Here is a 16,975-nt window from a genome sequence, read left to right as displayed (position 1 = left end):
TCTGTCTGTGTGTGTGTGTGTGTGTGTGTGTGTGTGTGTGTGTGTGTGTGTGTGTGTGTGTGTGGTTTTTGGCGCGAAACATTTGGTCAGCCAAAGCAACAGCGTGTCCAAGACATACTTCTTCCCACCAGAAAACCAGACCTTACTGTCCATACATGACCCCTTCGTAGCTTTCCTCTATCACTACTTGAACCTCCACTCAGCTACAGGTGCCAGTTCTTCGTTTCTGGTGGTTCTATTTAGTTAGCAATTCTGGGCGTACTTCTAATAGATAGGCACAAAGGCTCATTCTCGTACGATTTCACGATTACAGAACATTCACTGGAACCAGTCACGTCCTTTAAAATTCCGGGGGTATGCGTGCAGAACGACTTAAAATGGAACGAAGGCGTAAAACTAATCGCGGGTAAGGCAGTTTCCAAATTGAGATACACTGAAAGAATCTTCAGACCCGCGAAGTAGGTCGATTACAAAACCCTCTTTCTATCAATACTGCTTCTTAGTCTGGAATCCTTAGTAGATGGGATTGATAGAGGAAATGGGAAAGATTTAAAGAAATGTAGCGTTTTTCGCCACAAGTTCATTTTGCAAGCACGGAAGCATCACGGAGATACTTATCTAACTCCAGTGGCACACGCTACAAGAACGGCGTTGTCCATCGCGGCGTAGTTTTCCGCTGAAATTCCGAGACAGTAAATTCCTGGAGGAGTGATCGAATATATTACTTCCTCCCACGTATATCTCGCGAAAAGATCTCGAAGGTGAAATCAGAGAGATTCGAGCTGACACGGAGGCTTACGAACCATCGATCTTGCCGCGGATCGCTCGGGATTAAAATGGGAATGAAGAGAAGTGACAGCGGTATGCAAAGCACCCCTCGAATACACATCGTAAGGTGACTTGCAGAGTATCAATGTCAGTGTATAAATACTCTTGTGAAGCTCGAGATTCAAATAGTAGAAGAATGTAAGAGTTGCCTTCTAAAAATGGTCGAAATTGGTTCTACATTACCGGCGGTAGTCATAACATTTCAATTATTCTATCGAAAAACAAACCTACATCATAATTGCTTTGTTTCTATGCCTATACAAGGCTGCAGTCCTGTTACACACTGAAATCTTGTTGTCGCAGTAGCTTAACACGCTGCTGTAGGAGTCACAGCAAAATGACGCAGTCTATTGATTCAGTGCAGTGTCGCACTGCATTTCAAGGGGGAAAAGACTGCAACAATCCATAATGAGTTGGACGAAGTGTTCAGTAAGAACGGAGTACCATACAGTGTCATACGCAGTAGCTACCATTATGGTCAAACTCCTTCCCTCGCCCCTTCCATCGCTCCCATCGCCCGGAATCCCCCCCGCTTCACGCTTTTTTTCTTTTTTTTGTTATCAAAAATCTCGAAAAGTTCCTGACAGATTTACTTGAAATTTTTGCGCGGTACTCGAATAAATATTCAGACATAGGCTACATATTTTTTAAACAACACTGTACAGGTTTTTTGTTAACACTGACTGCGATACAGAAAATACTGTGTTATACTGTGAAAATGTGCGATTTCATTTAGTTAACTACGATAGCTGGGCATTTTAGCCATTAAATAAACTGTTTCTCCTCTATAGCATTCTTTTTCACTGTATATAATTTTAAACAAAAATTGTGTACACAACTGTGTACTGTTTTGTTTTCTTCCTCTACCCGTTTGCAGATCAAAACTATGCGAAATACTGTGACGTCGCTACTATTCTCACAGATCGAACAGCAGGAGTGGTGTCTCATTCTACATATTCCAATTACCCTAAGCAATTTTCCCCGTTTACTTTAAGCGACTTCAGTTCCCAGTCAGAGAGAAAATGAACAGAGAGGGAAAGGAGGAAATGGACAAAGACAGGAGGAAGGAGGAGATGAACAGAGAGGAGGAGGAGGTGAAGAGAGACAGGGGGAGAAGAAGAAGAACAGACAGAAGGAGAGGAGGAGATGGACAGACCGATTTGGGGAAGGGGGGGGGGGGAAGAACGCACATCCAATTCCCATTCATATTAAGCAATCGTGAAGCATTTCCAGGTTTGCTAGTACTAAATAACAGTACTAAATAACATCAAAAATAACTTTTTTCTTCCATTAATAGAGTTAACTTTTTCAGTATGAAAGAAAGGCTATTGAATGGAAACTGTTTTATCAATTTATGTTCTTATTTATGCACGGTATAGGACATTTCTTTGGTCAGCATACCGCATAACGAAAACTAACACTAAGAAGACACAAAACCACGAAACCCAATACTATAATACGAGTTAGCGCAGTGAAAATAGATTAACTACCAATGTTGGAGACCAGCTGACCCCCCCCACTCCCCCCCCCCCCCCCTCATTTCTTCCAGAGAAACCGTGATGGCTTGTGTGAATGCCGTCAAAACAATACATGCAGATGATTGTACTGACAGTAGCGCACAGTCAAGTGATGTTGCGGAGAGAAGAAGCGGGTTATACTTACTGTGCGGAGCTGAGCAGTGAGGTGGCGTTGCCGTTGGGCTTGGTGATGGAGGGCAGCGTGGGCGATGTCCAGCCCAGGTGGTTGCCGCTGCACAGGCCGCCGATGGTGCCTGCAACACCAGCCACCTGAGTCGCCACCACATCGATTCTCCGGCCGCTGGCGCTGGAAGCCTGCCAGCGCGCCACAGCACTCGCACAAAACACACCCACGCTCGCCATTCTCACACTGCACCAAAGTCATTCCACGGCAGATCACCGTCTGGGATACATAAACCATTACTTATACTACATTAGCAATTTTTAGGTAACGTCTATGTGCAGCTCAGTAGATGCAGTTTACGTTGTGCCAGACGAATTACGTCTCAGCTTTCTGAGGCACCTTCGGTGGCCTGAAATACACAGCTAAGCAAATCATACAAAAAATAATTACCCCCTAGGAGACGTCACGCTAATACCGCCTCTATCTTTGATACGGGCTTACATTTGCCGAGTAAGGGTGCCCGAATGTTTCTCATGTATGCAATGTGCTGCTAAAGACTGTCATTGTTAATAAGATCTTGAAGAGCTACCAAATTGCGTTGGTGTTGATTAAAGTGTTTCACCCGCTGTTCGAAATTGTACCAGACATTTTCTATGAGACTGAGATCGGATAATTTAGAGGGACAGTCTAGTTACGACTGAGTGTTCGTTAAACTCTCTGAACACATATGTTGTCATATTGGAAGACGGGAGTGTCCGCGACTACTTACATATCGTGAAGAGTCAGAAAAAAGGGCAACACTTGACGACTGAGAATGCTGAAATAAACATCCTGGCTCTGGTTCACTGTAAGCTGAATGAGTGATCTCAAGTCTTGGAACATAAAAGACCCCTAAAGCGTTGCAGAACTACTATACCTGCTGCACAATGCAAGTTGAGAAATCTTATTAGACTGTTGGTGCACTCGCCGTCTAACGGCATTTGAAAAGAGGTAAGATCATAACTCTTCGGACCACACTACACGCTTCCAATCAGCTACTGTAAAGTTTCTGTGCCTTTTGGCCCTCGGAACATGTGCAGCTTAATGTGCATCTGTGGCCGATCGCCTTTCGTGTGGTTCGCGACTCCAGATGCCCATGACGGAAACCGTACGAGATGGTCCTGCACTAATTAACAGCTGCTATTCCTGTTGAATTTGAAATCGATTGCCATTGACAAGGCGCTACACTCGTCACCGGTCCATGTCGGTTAGAATCTTCTGGCGACCATTGTTCTTATGTTGTGTTACATGGTTACGAGTGATACACCACCCAGTGTAGACACGATGGACATTTCGCATCGATACCCCAACAAATCGGGGCATGTCATTTACTGCGTGGCCATGGTCATGTCCGAACACGATACCTCATTTCTGTCATTCTGCCACGTCAACGCATCTTATAACGCTGTTACCATACAAAAGACTGGCTGGCACATACACACCACTTTACTGCCATGAGTGACACGAGTTGTGGGGCGTCACATGATCGCATAGTTCTAGATGTACACCGTCTGCGTACAGCACTACAGATCGACCATTTTGCTCTTTTAAGTGGGAGGAGGGGGAGGGAACTACGATTTTCTCTAGTGATTTTTGTGTTACGTAAATACAGCATTATTGTTTACATATAGTGCCACTCTACTTATAAGCTACAAAAAGGCGTTGACGTTTTCTTATCGAATAGACATATTTAATTATTTACAGTAATGTCTCCTGGTGAAGCGGTTCTTCTGTCTACTTAACCAACAATTCTTGTCAGCCTAGCTCAAAAACTACACAACTAAGAAATCTTAACAGCAGAGCTTACAAATTGCTTAGTGGTACAGGTAAAAGCAGAGTTTCGTCAGCAGAACTTCACGGATACATGTAAAACAATATACTCCGTAAGTAATAAAATAATATGTACTCTGCGAGAAAGTTTTCGGGTCAGAATTGTTTACAGCTTGTACTTACAGCTGCACAATAAATAGGGTGTACGAAAAAGTGTCCACCATTCTTACAGGAGATGGTACTGGTTAAAAGCTAGAAAAGAATATATATATTTATTTTTTCTTAGACACTATCACACAGTATGATAACAATGATAACTGTACTTAGGCATACATTGACCATCTACAAATTCTGTGCGTCATAGGCGGCATTTGACGTGATGAATTAATGTCTGCTCCGTGCCTTTAATTTTCTGGGAAATGTTCTGAACTCTTTAGAATGTTGTGAGACAAAAATTTATGAAAATAAATGAGATTGTAAGTAATGTATTTTTATTTTAGTATTACTTTATCTAATGTACTTTCTCTATGATTTCAGGTAATGAAACCGATCCAGCCGAACATCGAGTCTTTTAACGGACGGCGAGGGGTTGTGTCATACATAAGTAATACAGTGAGTACGAAAATCGTAGAATTAACTGTTTGTTATGTCAACTGTTTTCTTTCTTATTATTTAATCGAAGGTCTTCCAGAATGGCTCTCTTTGTTGTCTCGTACTGCATCCACATGACCTGACAGACTAACTTGAAGTTGCATCTGTCTTTGTATGCAAAACCTATTTATGCCTAGCATCATATCATGGATTAAATGTGGCACTCTCATGGAAGACAAGACACAACTGCACTCCATTGCTCATCTATGGCCACACAGTTGATCGATTTCGGCGGTCCGTTCAGCGTCGTAAAAGAGTCGCGAACTAATACGCCACGACACCTAGTTCTTTAGTAATGAGAACAGTCAGGTACGGTATCTTTTGGCCTGACATGGCGTACGTACGTACTTCGCACTTTGTGTAGCCGTAAGACTTCCATTGTGCTTGTGCGAGTATTGTTCTTTTCTAACTATGGGAATTCTACTGAATCTGCTACTATGTGTCAACTGAGGCTGTAACGTTAATTATGTGGTACCTCTGTGAGAAGAATCACATCTACTTCAGAAAACTAGAATAACGAGGTAACACAGATCTCCTTTAATTCAATAATAGTGAAACATGATGTTAAATTTTGTACGGTTAGAACGAACCATGAATGATTGCGTGCGTGACATCTGTAAATCCGTGCCGGCCGGAGTGGCCGAGCGGTTCTAGGCGCTACAGTCAGGAACCGCGCGACCGCTACGGTCGCAGGTTCGAATCCTACCTCGGGCATGGATGTGTGTGATGTCCTATAGGTTAGTTAGGTATAAGTAGTTCTAAGTCCTAGGGGACTGATGACCTCAGAAGTTAAGTCCCATAGTGCTCAGAGCCACTTGAACCATTTTTTTGTAAATCCGTCTATTTAACCATGTCAGTGCTTCATACGTCCACTTAAGATGTTTTTTTTTAAATTATTTATTGATAACCATTATAATTATACAAGTTAACCCACTTCCTTAAGCTCATTAGTGGGTCCTAACAGTTATACATTTATATTGAATTGTGCAGCTAGTTTTTAGTTTGATAGTGAGCTACAGTTACATTAACAACAATGGGCATTTAATATCTACATCTACTGTTTTACCTAATTCCTATAACTAATTGAATTTATGTATATTCTGCAGCGTCACATGTGTGCCAGTAAGAATATAAACCTACTATAATATGCCTTGTTCTTCGAGCTAATCCCGAAGAACATGCCCCTGGCACTGGGCAGGCCTCGACGTTATAATTCGCTGCAGTACCTATTCTAATTTCCTATAACTAAGTCCTACAAACTATCTTATCCTACGTCATGTCTGGTGTGTCATAATCGGTGGTTGATCCCTACTCCCCCTAGTCCTGCACATGGCGGATTCCAACTCGGGTGAAGTCGGCCAGTCCACGCACAGGCGGTATGGGACTAGGGCTCTTGGTCGCAATCGGTAATTATTATCCTTGTTATTTACTGTATCTCTCTTAAATATTCAGTTAAAACTTTTCGAGATACCTCGTTTGCCAAGGTGTTTAGGGTCTGAAAAGTTTCCTCACATCTGAGCAGTTGATACGTGTCATGGTTAGGAAGTCTGTCTCGTAGTGTGTTTGCGACATCATTGAAGAGGGGACATTGGTAAACAACATGCTCGGGTGTACCCTCCGGATCGCCACAGTCGCACGCTGGTGTTGCCCTTTTCCCAAATCGACATAAGTATGTCGGGTAGGGTCCATGGCCAGTGAGAAAGTGAATCAGACCTCGTGTAGGCTCGAAGTACTTCATACCCAGGCGTTCCCTCACATCAGGTAGAAACTGGAAGGTTCGTCGTCCAGCCTCTTCTACCACCCAAGTCTCCTGCCAGAGTTCCTCCCCTCTTTTCCTTATTTCTCTTTTGTCCCCCACCCTGATACCAATAATATCTACAATCTTCTCGTAATTACCCTTTTTGGCCCAATACCAGGCCGCCTGTTCCCTTATCTTAATGTCCAGAGGGCAGAGCCCCATTATGACTAATAGGGCCCCCCCTGGAGATGTTCTGTAAGCACCCACAGCTCTTAGTAGCATGCTTCTCTGGACCCTTCTCACTGCCATGGCGGGCACTACCCTCGTGAGCCTGTGCGCCCAGACTCCCGAGCCGTAGCCCACAACTGAAGTTATAATGCTGTTGTGTTATAGTCTGATTAGGTGTGGAGGAAGATGGAATCTTTTGTGACCTATTGAGATGAGGTTGTTTAGTATCTGAAGGGCTCTCTGGGTGACGGTATCAATGTGCTTACCGAAACTCCACCTCTCATCAATGATGACTCCTAGGTAGCGTGTCTCACGTCGTCTAAGAACTGGTGAACCGTCTATTTTGACAGTCGGATTTCTAATGAGATGTCCTTTTAGCAGGAGGTAAGTAGATTTGCTGGGCGATATCGTCATTTTAGTCGCGTGGCACCACTGTTGGAGTTTGTCTAATGCTGTCGCTATCTTTGGTTCAATGTCTTCGCGGCTGCGGCCGCCAACCAACAGGAGGAGGTCATCCGCGTAGGCTATCACCTCTAGCACCTCTTCACTCTGTTGTAAACTATCTAACAAAGGCTCCATATGGATGTCCCAGAAGAGGGGTCCTAAGACGGAACCTTGGGGACATCCTTTAGTGATTGTCTTTCCAACTCTTTCGCTAGAGGATGATAGCCAGACCTCCCGATCCTCGCAATAGCTCCTCAGGCAACCATATAGCAGCCCTGGACACTCTTTCTCCCGCAGGCAGGAGAAGAGCGAAGGCCACCACAGGTTGTCGAAGGCGCCACTGATGTCAACCATGATGCCAACCACGTATTTGTGCGGGGTCGAGCCACAGACCTCGGCCGCCAGGGCGATTGCATCAGATGCCGACCGCCCCGGCCTGAACCCGAACTGCCTGTCACTCATTCCGCACAACACTCGGTGTGCTGTCAGTCTGTCAGCCAGCAATTTCTCCAGTATTTTGCGAAATATATCCAGCAGGCAAATCGGCCTGTAAGATTTCGCTTCTGCGGAATCCTTATCTGGTCCTTTCTTTATAATGACTACATGTGCCATTTTCCATCTCTTACGGAATTTTCGCTGTCTGAGGCATTCATTGTACAGATGTGTTAGTCACGCAGTCAGCTGAGGCGCCAGAAACTGCACCACCTCCGCCACAATGCCGTCTGGCCCAGGTGCTTTTCCTCTTTGCAGAGATCTTATGTGGGTTGCTACCTCCTCTCTTGAGAAGGGGTAGACAGCCGTCTCATTGGTGTATATTTCTTGGTCTTGATCTCCGAGTTGCTGCTGACCCTCTGTCTCCCCATCCGCATTGTCGTCAGGCAGCAGGGAGTGGAGGAGGACCCCCGCAGTCTCCTGCCAGGACTCCGTCATCCTATCCCCGTACCTGGCTGTAGATAACTCCAGAGGAGAGCGGATTTTTTCTCTCACCAACTTATATGGGAGCCCCCATGGGTCCGTGACTAGATGGTTGAGCACGAAGTTTTCCCACCTTCTCATTCTAACTTCCCGCAATTCCTTTTGGAATTTCCGCTTTTCCTCCCTATACAGCAACTGCCACCTTTGTCGTTCCTGCCAGACGACACTGCGCTGATAGTACCTCCTCAGCCTTCTGACAGGCTGACCCAGTTCGACCGCCAAACAGGTTTCCTGACTAGCATACGCTCTGCCTACCTCATCGGAACCTCACTGCTCATGCACCCCAGTGCTTGGGTTCAGCGATAAAGTACATATAATTCAATCGCAGTAGCAAGGCAGGATATCGCTTATCTGATATCCTGGATGTGCCTTGCGGGAACAGCACTCCTGAAAGAAAGAATAATGCGGAGACGTTATTTGCCACAGCCTGAAGGACTGACTGTTACTATAATGAATTTTTGCGGGCATGGGAAAAGGTTCCATGTTCGAATCCCGATTTGGCAGATAGTTTCAGTGTGCCAGAAAGTTTCAAATTAGTGCAAATTTCGCTGCAGAGACAACATTTAGTTTGAAACTGCCCTTTTGCTTACAATAAGAGGCTGAATCAATTCATTCTGCCTACCTCACAATTTTCCTAAAAAAATTAACGTCTGTGCCCAGGTTTCCTCTCTGAGACAGTAAATAAAATATTCCCATTTTCTCGCACTTCGCTTCTTTCTCTTTTCATTTCTAAACCTGTAACGTCGCTTTCTTTACCCTGTTTTCATTGCTTGTGCTTCATCACATTTATCTTTCTCTACCTCTCCCACTCTCTCTCAAGTCCGTCGGTCACTAATTGGTCTTTTCTCTTCTACTTTTCATTGACTAATATTAACTTTTTCAGCTGTACTTACTATTTTTGCCAAGATATATTTCATTGTTATTTCTAAGTGTTGAAGTCCATATTTGATGTAGGACGTCTTATAAAATATGTGTCGTGATACATGTTTCGTAAAATAAGTAGAATGCCTGATTATCTGTATGAGAGGGCCAGATTTCCCTGAGGTTGCCAGGATTAATAAATAGATAAATACGAGTGGTAGTCCTGAAATTTTATCTGCCACCTCTTAAAAATAAAGTTGCGAGATTAATTTTTTGCTTGGTTGCAGGCACATGTCAGGCGTTCTGGTACACAATGAAATCCACTGTACCACAGCATGTCTCTAGATCCGTCAAAACAAAATGGTACAGCCTATGTACAGTGCGGAACATCGTGCGGTAATTCTTTTTCACTAGCAGATTCAGCATTTCCAGCGCTGTGGGAAACCAATTACCACGCGATACTCTACTTTATCAATGCGTTGCGCCATTTCTTTTTCCTCCAGCGATGCGCTGCGGTACTGTGGCACAGGGGCTGCACCAGAACTGCCGAGATTTTGCTTTCAAACAGAGGACAAAATTAATTGCGTAACTTTATTTTTTCGAAGTGATAATTAAAACTTTTTGATTGCCGTCGTAAAAGGGTAGCATTACGGACGCAGACGTTCCGTGCTCAAGGAGAGACACTCACCAATGATGGCGGCCAGGTACTGCGGCCAGCGCACCGACGCTGGGTCCTTGTCCGGCTTCTTGAAACCCATGTCCTGCAACAGAGGAGGGCGAAGTGAGTGGTGAATGGTGAGCGCGTCCCAATGTGCAGGCGGCAGCTGGCGTAAAGGCGCGCCCTTACGTAACACCTTCCAGAAAGACGAGCACCAAGAGCGCCGCGGAAACGGGTTGTTCCTCCTGACCTGCGCTCCAGCACCGGCTGGCGCCTTGCGCGCTCTTGCCACCTCGTCTTTATCATACGTAAGAGGTGCTGCAGCTATGCAGTACGTTTCCAATAGGAGTCCCCGGGTATTACTAAAAAAGGCAGTTGTTTCAGTTTGACAGTGGGCGTCCCGGGCCGGAAACAAATGAATCGAGAGCTACAGAGACAAACATGCTCAACAGGAAAAAAAAAACTGAGATGAAAGAAAAAAAAACTTATTTTTGCCTTCTTAAATTGTTTTACCGAGGATGATCACACAGCAGTTTCTATGTTTGACCGTCGCCCGGATGCAAAAATAGTAATTACAATAACAAGTGAGTGCGAAATGAAATTCAGCTTAAATCGCTGGATAGCGCTAAGACCACGGGGCCTGACGGAGCTCCAGTCAGATTCTGCACCGAATACGCAGGGGAAGTGTCCCTCTTCTAGCATCTTCTGTTATCCGCCTACTGGATTTTCAGAAGAGCAGAAAGGCGGCCACCTTATGTGTGGTTTTAAGGCAGTTTTACACTCTAATTTAGGCACATTCTGGGTTGATCCACAACCTCGGCCTTAAAAAATGAGATTCAAATGGCAGCCGCGCGGTTCCGGACTGAAGCGCCTAGAACTGACGGCCACCGCGGCCGGCCAAACGGCTAAAATACGATAGCACACACAACAGAAGTTTACACGATTCAGAGACTTGGCGCATACAACTTCTCCCCTTTAGGTTCACTGACAACTGTGGCAAGAGGAAGTCATCCGGCCACACAGTTAAATGAAAGTAACTCTTCCAAACTGTGAAAACAGCGGATGCCGTACTACGGATAAGCGCTAGAAAAGAGAGAAGAGGGGAAAGCAAGGACTTCCACGAAAATATAGCGCAGTTTAGGTACGTTAAATAGTTGGAGGTGGAAGAGCTAGTTTTTCTTATTGAACAATGTCTTTTCCTGCAGACAAGCCTGCATGTATTTCTGCGCCGGCTGGTGTGGCCGAGCGGTTCTAGGGGCTTCAGTCTGGAACCGCGCGACCGCTACGGTCGCAGTTTCGAATCCTGCCTCGGTCATGGATGTGTGTGATGTCCTTAGGTTAGTTAGGTTTGAGTAGTTCTAAGTTCTAGGGGACTGATGACCTCAGTCCCATAGTGCTCAGAGCCATCTCAAACTTTTGAACCATGAATTCCTCGAGGTACAGACAGTGGTGTCAATCTGCAGCTGTATTAGTATTACGAAATTTATTCGAAACTGCGAATTACTTTGACATCAGCTGTATTCGATATAGAAATATTACCTACTGGTGACACATGAAAATTTGTGCCGGGCCGGGATTCGAACCCTGATTACCCGCTATCGCGTGCGGTCGCCATCACCACTCGGCTATCTGTGCACACTTCCCGGACTGAGCCATATTTCCCACTGTCTACGACCCTACGGCTCCCAATATTACTTTGGTTCCCGCAACAGGGTTAATGAGATGTGTGTTAAGGAACAGATATTGTACAATAAGTATCACAGACCTAGACGGTCAGAACGACAATAATAATACCAATGTCGAGCATGATTGACTTATTAATCCTGTTGCGAGAATCCAAGTAATATTGCGAGCAGTAGCGGCGTAGATAGTTTGGCGTATGGAGGTTTTGCTCAGTACGGAGAGCGTGGACGGATAGCCGTATGGATAAGGCAACCACTAACAATAAGCGGGAAATCAGGTTTCGAGACCCGCTCCGGCAAAAATTTTCATGTGTCACCAATAGGTCGTATTTCCGGAGCTAATATAGCTGACGTCAAAAGAATTCGCAATTGCGAGTAAGTTTCGTAGCTTTCGTTTTTCATCCCTGTTGTGTATTAGCTTGCAAGGTATTCAGTGATGACAATAGAAATTTTCAGGGACGATGAAGGACAAATGTATCCGTTTATAAAGGGGACTCTGACAACGACTGAGTCGAAAGTCACAAGTGAAACTGAAAAATTCCAGCTTTGTCGTTGGTCTATGACGATGATAAAAAGACAACTACACACATTTTTGTAATTATTTATAGGCATAACTTGCACATGATGCCACATTCGCGACAGCTGGTGTCCCAGCTTTTATGTAGGCATGATGTCGTCAGTTCTGTCGTACCCGTTCTATGTACTGGCGGAAGTAAAGCTCCGAGGGCGGGTCGTGAGTCCCGCCTGAATAGGTCAGTCGTTAATGCATTTGCTCACTAAAGGTAAAGGTTCAGGGTTCGAGTTCCGATGCAGCACACAGTTTTAATATACCAGTTGGCTGAAAACGCCCGGTGTAGTTCGAACAATATCACAGGGTGCGAGAATTCTTAGGTCTCGACAGACGTCTCGTACAAAAGACTTTCCCATGACCCATCTCCCTCTCCGCCCCACGAAGAAATTAAACTTTATCAGATCAGAGAGCAGATGGACGAGTTGGCCATGCACTTTTTGCACCGAGTGAAGTCCTCGTAAATGTGCGACAATTCCACAAGGTTTGCTCTTTTCGTTTTTATTTTCTGTAACTCACTCTCATCGTCATGTATAAATTTGTTACCAGTAGGTTCGATCAAAGCGCGAGTACTACTACATGAATTCAAATTAGGATCCCCGGAGGAAAGACGACGTTCTTTCCGTGAAACATTGTTGAGAAAGATTAGAGAACCAGTATTTGCGACAGGCTGCAGAAGGATCATACTGCCACCAATATGGATCTTGCGTAAGGGCCGCGAAAAGAAAATAAGAGAAATCAGAGTTCGTGCGGAAACTTACACAGTCGTTTTTTTCTCGCTCCATCTGCGAGTGGAGCAGGAAAGAAACTGATCACCAGTATTTCAACGTACTATACCATACACTGGGCCGGACGGTGTGGCCGAGCGGTTCTAGGCGTTTTAGTCTGGAACCACGTGACCGCTACGGTCGCAGGTTCGAATCCTGCCTCGGGCATGAATGTGTGTGATGTCCTTAGGTTAGTTCGGTTTAAGTAGTTCTGAGTTCTAGGGGACTGATGACCTCAGATATTAAGTCCCATAGTGCTCACAGCCATTTGAACTATACACCGTATGGTGGCTTGCAGAGTATTTATGTAGGTGTAGATGGAGTACGTGAGTATATGTTAATCTCGTCAACGAATTAACTCATTCGAAAAGCCGAGCTCTTTGTGTTAATTTTTCTAATTAAGGTGAAAGTCCAGTCCATACTCACTGTAGAGGTAAAGTTGGAACTCTCCGTTGTCTTCCGTGCCCCCATTTCCATCCTTGTGTCTGATTATCCGAAGTCTATGATTTACGCAACACCTGTCAATGACGGATATTCTCTTTATGCACGACTCGTGGAAGAGTGCGAGGTACCACGCACTTCGCCTGGCGTCTCTGAGCACCGTTGGAACTAACATTGGTAGCGAGTAAAAGTCTACGTTTAAAGGGGAAGTGAGCACTTGGGACACTGAGTGTGAGGCGGATTGAACCATTTGTAAATGCAACCAATGGCAAGTGGGACGAACATTTGTTATAGCTGACGTAATGAGCATAGTAGTCACAAAACTTGGAAACAAAGATTTTACAGAACACTTTCGCAAGAACATTTTTTAGCTTTTTCACACGAGACATCCTATCCTGGAGTATTTGACAGTATGTTCGATACGTTTAAGATAGAAAATAGCATCGCGAATGATGACGTTAGGAATGAGAGTCTGTCCATTCGGTAATGTAACAATAGCGTCCTTAAAGGGTATGATATTTCCAGCAGATTTGTTCACAGAGTAAGCTTTGATTTTATGCAGCTGTACAGCACACACAGCCACCTGAAAAAAAACTGAACTAAAAATCTGCTGAAATAATGACAGCCTTCACTAATCACGGTGACGTAATTTAACGGCATCATACAACGCGTGCAGAGAGCTTTCTATTCGGTGAATTATCTCTTACAATGTTTTCACTTTGCTTGGAGCACAGGGAAAGATAGAGTAATTGCCAAGGCGTTAACCAGTTCTTTAAAGTTACGCAAAACATCAACGTCGACGGGATGGAGTTTCCAGCGAGTGCCGCGTATGTTGTCAGTTACGTAACGAAGGTAAACAAAAACTGGGTATTAACCAGATGGAAAAACTTGTTCTGAAGAAGATGTAAGGAGCCAGGAGCAGGGCATTTAATATCGTGCCACCCGAGAGCTTCTAATGCTATTGTCGAGTCTTAGCTCCGGCCAAGGGCGGCTTGCGCACTGAAGGTCATGAATCTCACGTTCTTGTAGCTGCGCTCTGGCTGGCGCCGCTATTGCTAATTGTCAGCGGAACGACGACGATGGTGATGATGAGCGTTATCGTATGGAACACTAGGTGTATGTCATGGTTGCATAGAAAGACTTTCACAGTAAAGTTTTATTACAGTTGTGACATGAGTAAGCAACCATATTCGTAAAAAAGGTCTTCAACAACATAATACATATTCTTTTCGTTGTTTTCAGTCTGTGGAGACCTTTCCTTTTTAGACAATGATTAGGGCTTCTCTAAAAAACTGACACATAATGTTTTCTCATCTCTCCTTGTCCTTCATCTGAGTAAACTTTGCCGGCCACAATGGCCAAGCGGTTCTAGGCGCTACAGTCTGGAACCACGCGACCGCTACGGTCGCAGGTTCGAATCCTGCCTCGGGCATGGATGTGTGTGGTGTCCTTAGGTTAGTTAGGTTTAAGTAGTTCTAAGTTCTAGGAGACTGATGATCTCAGAAGTTAAGTCCCATAGTGCTCACAGCCATTTGAACCATTTGAGTAAACTTTGCGAAGTTAACATCAACTGTCAATTAATGGGAGTAAAACCAGTACACTTAGGTAACGGTGGATCTTCGGCCCACTTTTAATGATTTTTCTGACGTTTCTCTAGTGCTAGTGGCTGACATTGCAGAAAGGTTCGCGCTCCATTGCTGGTGGTGGAGTGAGGGTGAATCTTTGACAACGCCAGCCACTCGTGCTGTTAAAACGTCAGAAAACCCATTAAAAGTCGACCGAATATGCCGAAAAGGAAGCCAACAATCAGTGCGTCAACAAGGAGCCACGAAAGTCCAAAAATATTATACTGTCTTTGTCATCCACATCGCACCTACCATATGTACAACCGAAATTAAGTGAATAAAGTCCCTTTTAAGAAGAATGTATGATAAACAAGCTGGCTTCTTGTGCAAAGTTAGCTGCTTATGATGTGTGGCAAACGATTTTACTCTAAGCATTAAAATACCATTCGTGGTACGTCTATGAGCGTTGTGTGCGAACAATACCTGTTCGCAAAATTACTTTCTCAGTACACGGGACGCAAACTTAATCCGTAGTTTTGCAACTTGCGGCTTGTACAGGGAAGCTAAATAATTGGCTAGGCTCAGTGGTGCAACTGTATCTAAACCCTGGCACCATGCAGACTTTGTTGTTGTTGTTGTTACTGTCGTTGCAGTTTTTGTTTAGCCCTTTTCAGTCTGAAGACTGGTTCGATGCAGCGCCCCACGTTACTCTATCCTGTCCCAAGCCTCTTCGTCTCCGAATAACTACCACAATCTACATCCTTTTGGCAACCAATTCCTTCTTTCAGTCAACTTGTGCCACAAATTCCTTTTCTCACCAGGTCTGTTCAGTAGTTCCTCATTAGTTGCATGATATACACATGTAATATTCATAATTCTTCGATAGTACTAGAAGCTTGTATTCTCTTTTTGTGTGAACTGATTGAAACGCTTTTTTTTAAACGATGGCCAGTCTACATTTTATATGCTCCTTACTTCGGCCATCGTCAGCTTTCCATGCCTGAATAATAAAACTCATGAACTAATTTTATATTTCATTTCCTAATCTAATATCCTAATTACTGTGTGAATTAATTCGACTACATCCCATTACTATTATTTTCCTTTTTTTTATCTTATATCATCCTTTCAAAACAGTGTCCGTTCTGCTCAACTGCTCTTCCAAGTCCTTTTCTGTGTCTGACAGAATTACAATGTCATCGCAAACCTCAAACTTCGTTTTTCTTCTCGCTAAACTTTAATGCCTTCTCCAAATTTTTCTTTTGTCTCCTTTACTGCTTGCTCAATGTACAGATTGAGTAATATTGATGATAGGCTACAACTGTGTCTTACTCAGTTCTCCACCACAGCTTCCATTTCATGCCCTTCAATCATAACTTCTGCTGGTTTCTGTACAAGTTGTAAACAAACTTTCGATCCCTGTATTTTATCCCTGCTCAGAATCTCAGAGACTCTACACTAGTCAACACTGTCAAAAGGTTTCTCTGAGACAACAGATGCTATAAACGCAGGTTTGTCTTTCTTTAACCAGCTTCCAAGATAAATCTTAGGATCAGTATTGCCTCGCGTGTACGTACATTTCTCCGGAACACAAACTGATCTTCCCTGAGGTCGGATTCTACCAAGTTTTCTTCTTTTCAAACTGACAGGTCGGTAATAATCACACCTGTCAGCACCTGGAATTGGAACTAATATATTGTTCTTGAAGTGTGAGGGTATTCGTTTGTCTCATATCTCTTGCATACCAAGTGGACGAGTCTAAACTCGTCCAAATGATATCTCCAAATGATATCAATAGTTCTAAGGGAGTGTAGTCTACTCCAGTGGTTTTGTTTCGACTTAGGTCTTCCTGTGCTCTGTCAAATTCTTCTCTCGTTATCATATCTCCTATCAGCCATTCTAAATACTCCTTCCACCTTCTTTGCTCAGCACTGGTTTTCCATCCGAGCTCTTGATATTCATACAGCTGCATTTCTTTTCTTCAAACATCTCCTTAATTTTCCTATAGGCGGTATCTATCTTTCACCTATATTTTTCTGTATCCTTACATTTGTCCTCTAGCCACTACTACACAGTCATTTTGCGTTTCCTGCCAATCTCATTTTTAAATGTTGGTATT

At 44.1% G+C, this 16,975-nt stretch overlaps 1 protein-coding gene across 1 annotated transcript in view; it reads right to left on the bottom strand.

The window, feature by feature from the left end:
* Positions 1 to 16,975, bottom strand: part of LOC126183518 (facilitated trehalose transporter Tret1-like) — a 289,097-nt gene that overhangs the window by 17,251 nt on the left and 254,871 nt on the right. The window contains exons 3-4 of the mRNA XM_049925574.1: positions 9,864 to 9,936; positions 2,491 to 2,599 (exon numbers count right to left, since the gene is read on the bottom strand). Of these exons, the coding sequence (XP_049781531.1) occupies positions 2,491 to 2,599; positions 9,864 to 9,936 (182 nt within the window). The remainder of the gene's footprint in view (positions 1 to 2,490; positions 2,600 to 9,863; positions 9,937 to 16,975) is intronic.

This window comes from Schistocerca cancellata, chromosome 4 (genome assembly GCF_023864275.1).
Source record: "Schistocerca cancellata isolate TAMUIC-IGC-003103 chromosome 4, iqSchCanc2.1, whole genome shotgun sequence".
Lineage (NCBI taxonomy): Eukaryota > Metazoa > Arthropoda > Insecta > Orthoptera > Acrididae > Schistocerca > Schistocerca cancellata.
Note: the sequence above shows the minus strand (reverse complement) of the source record. Positions and strands in the feature narration are given on the sequence as shown.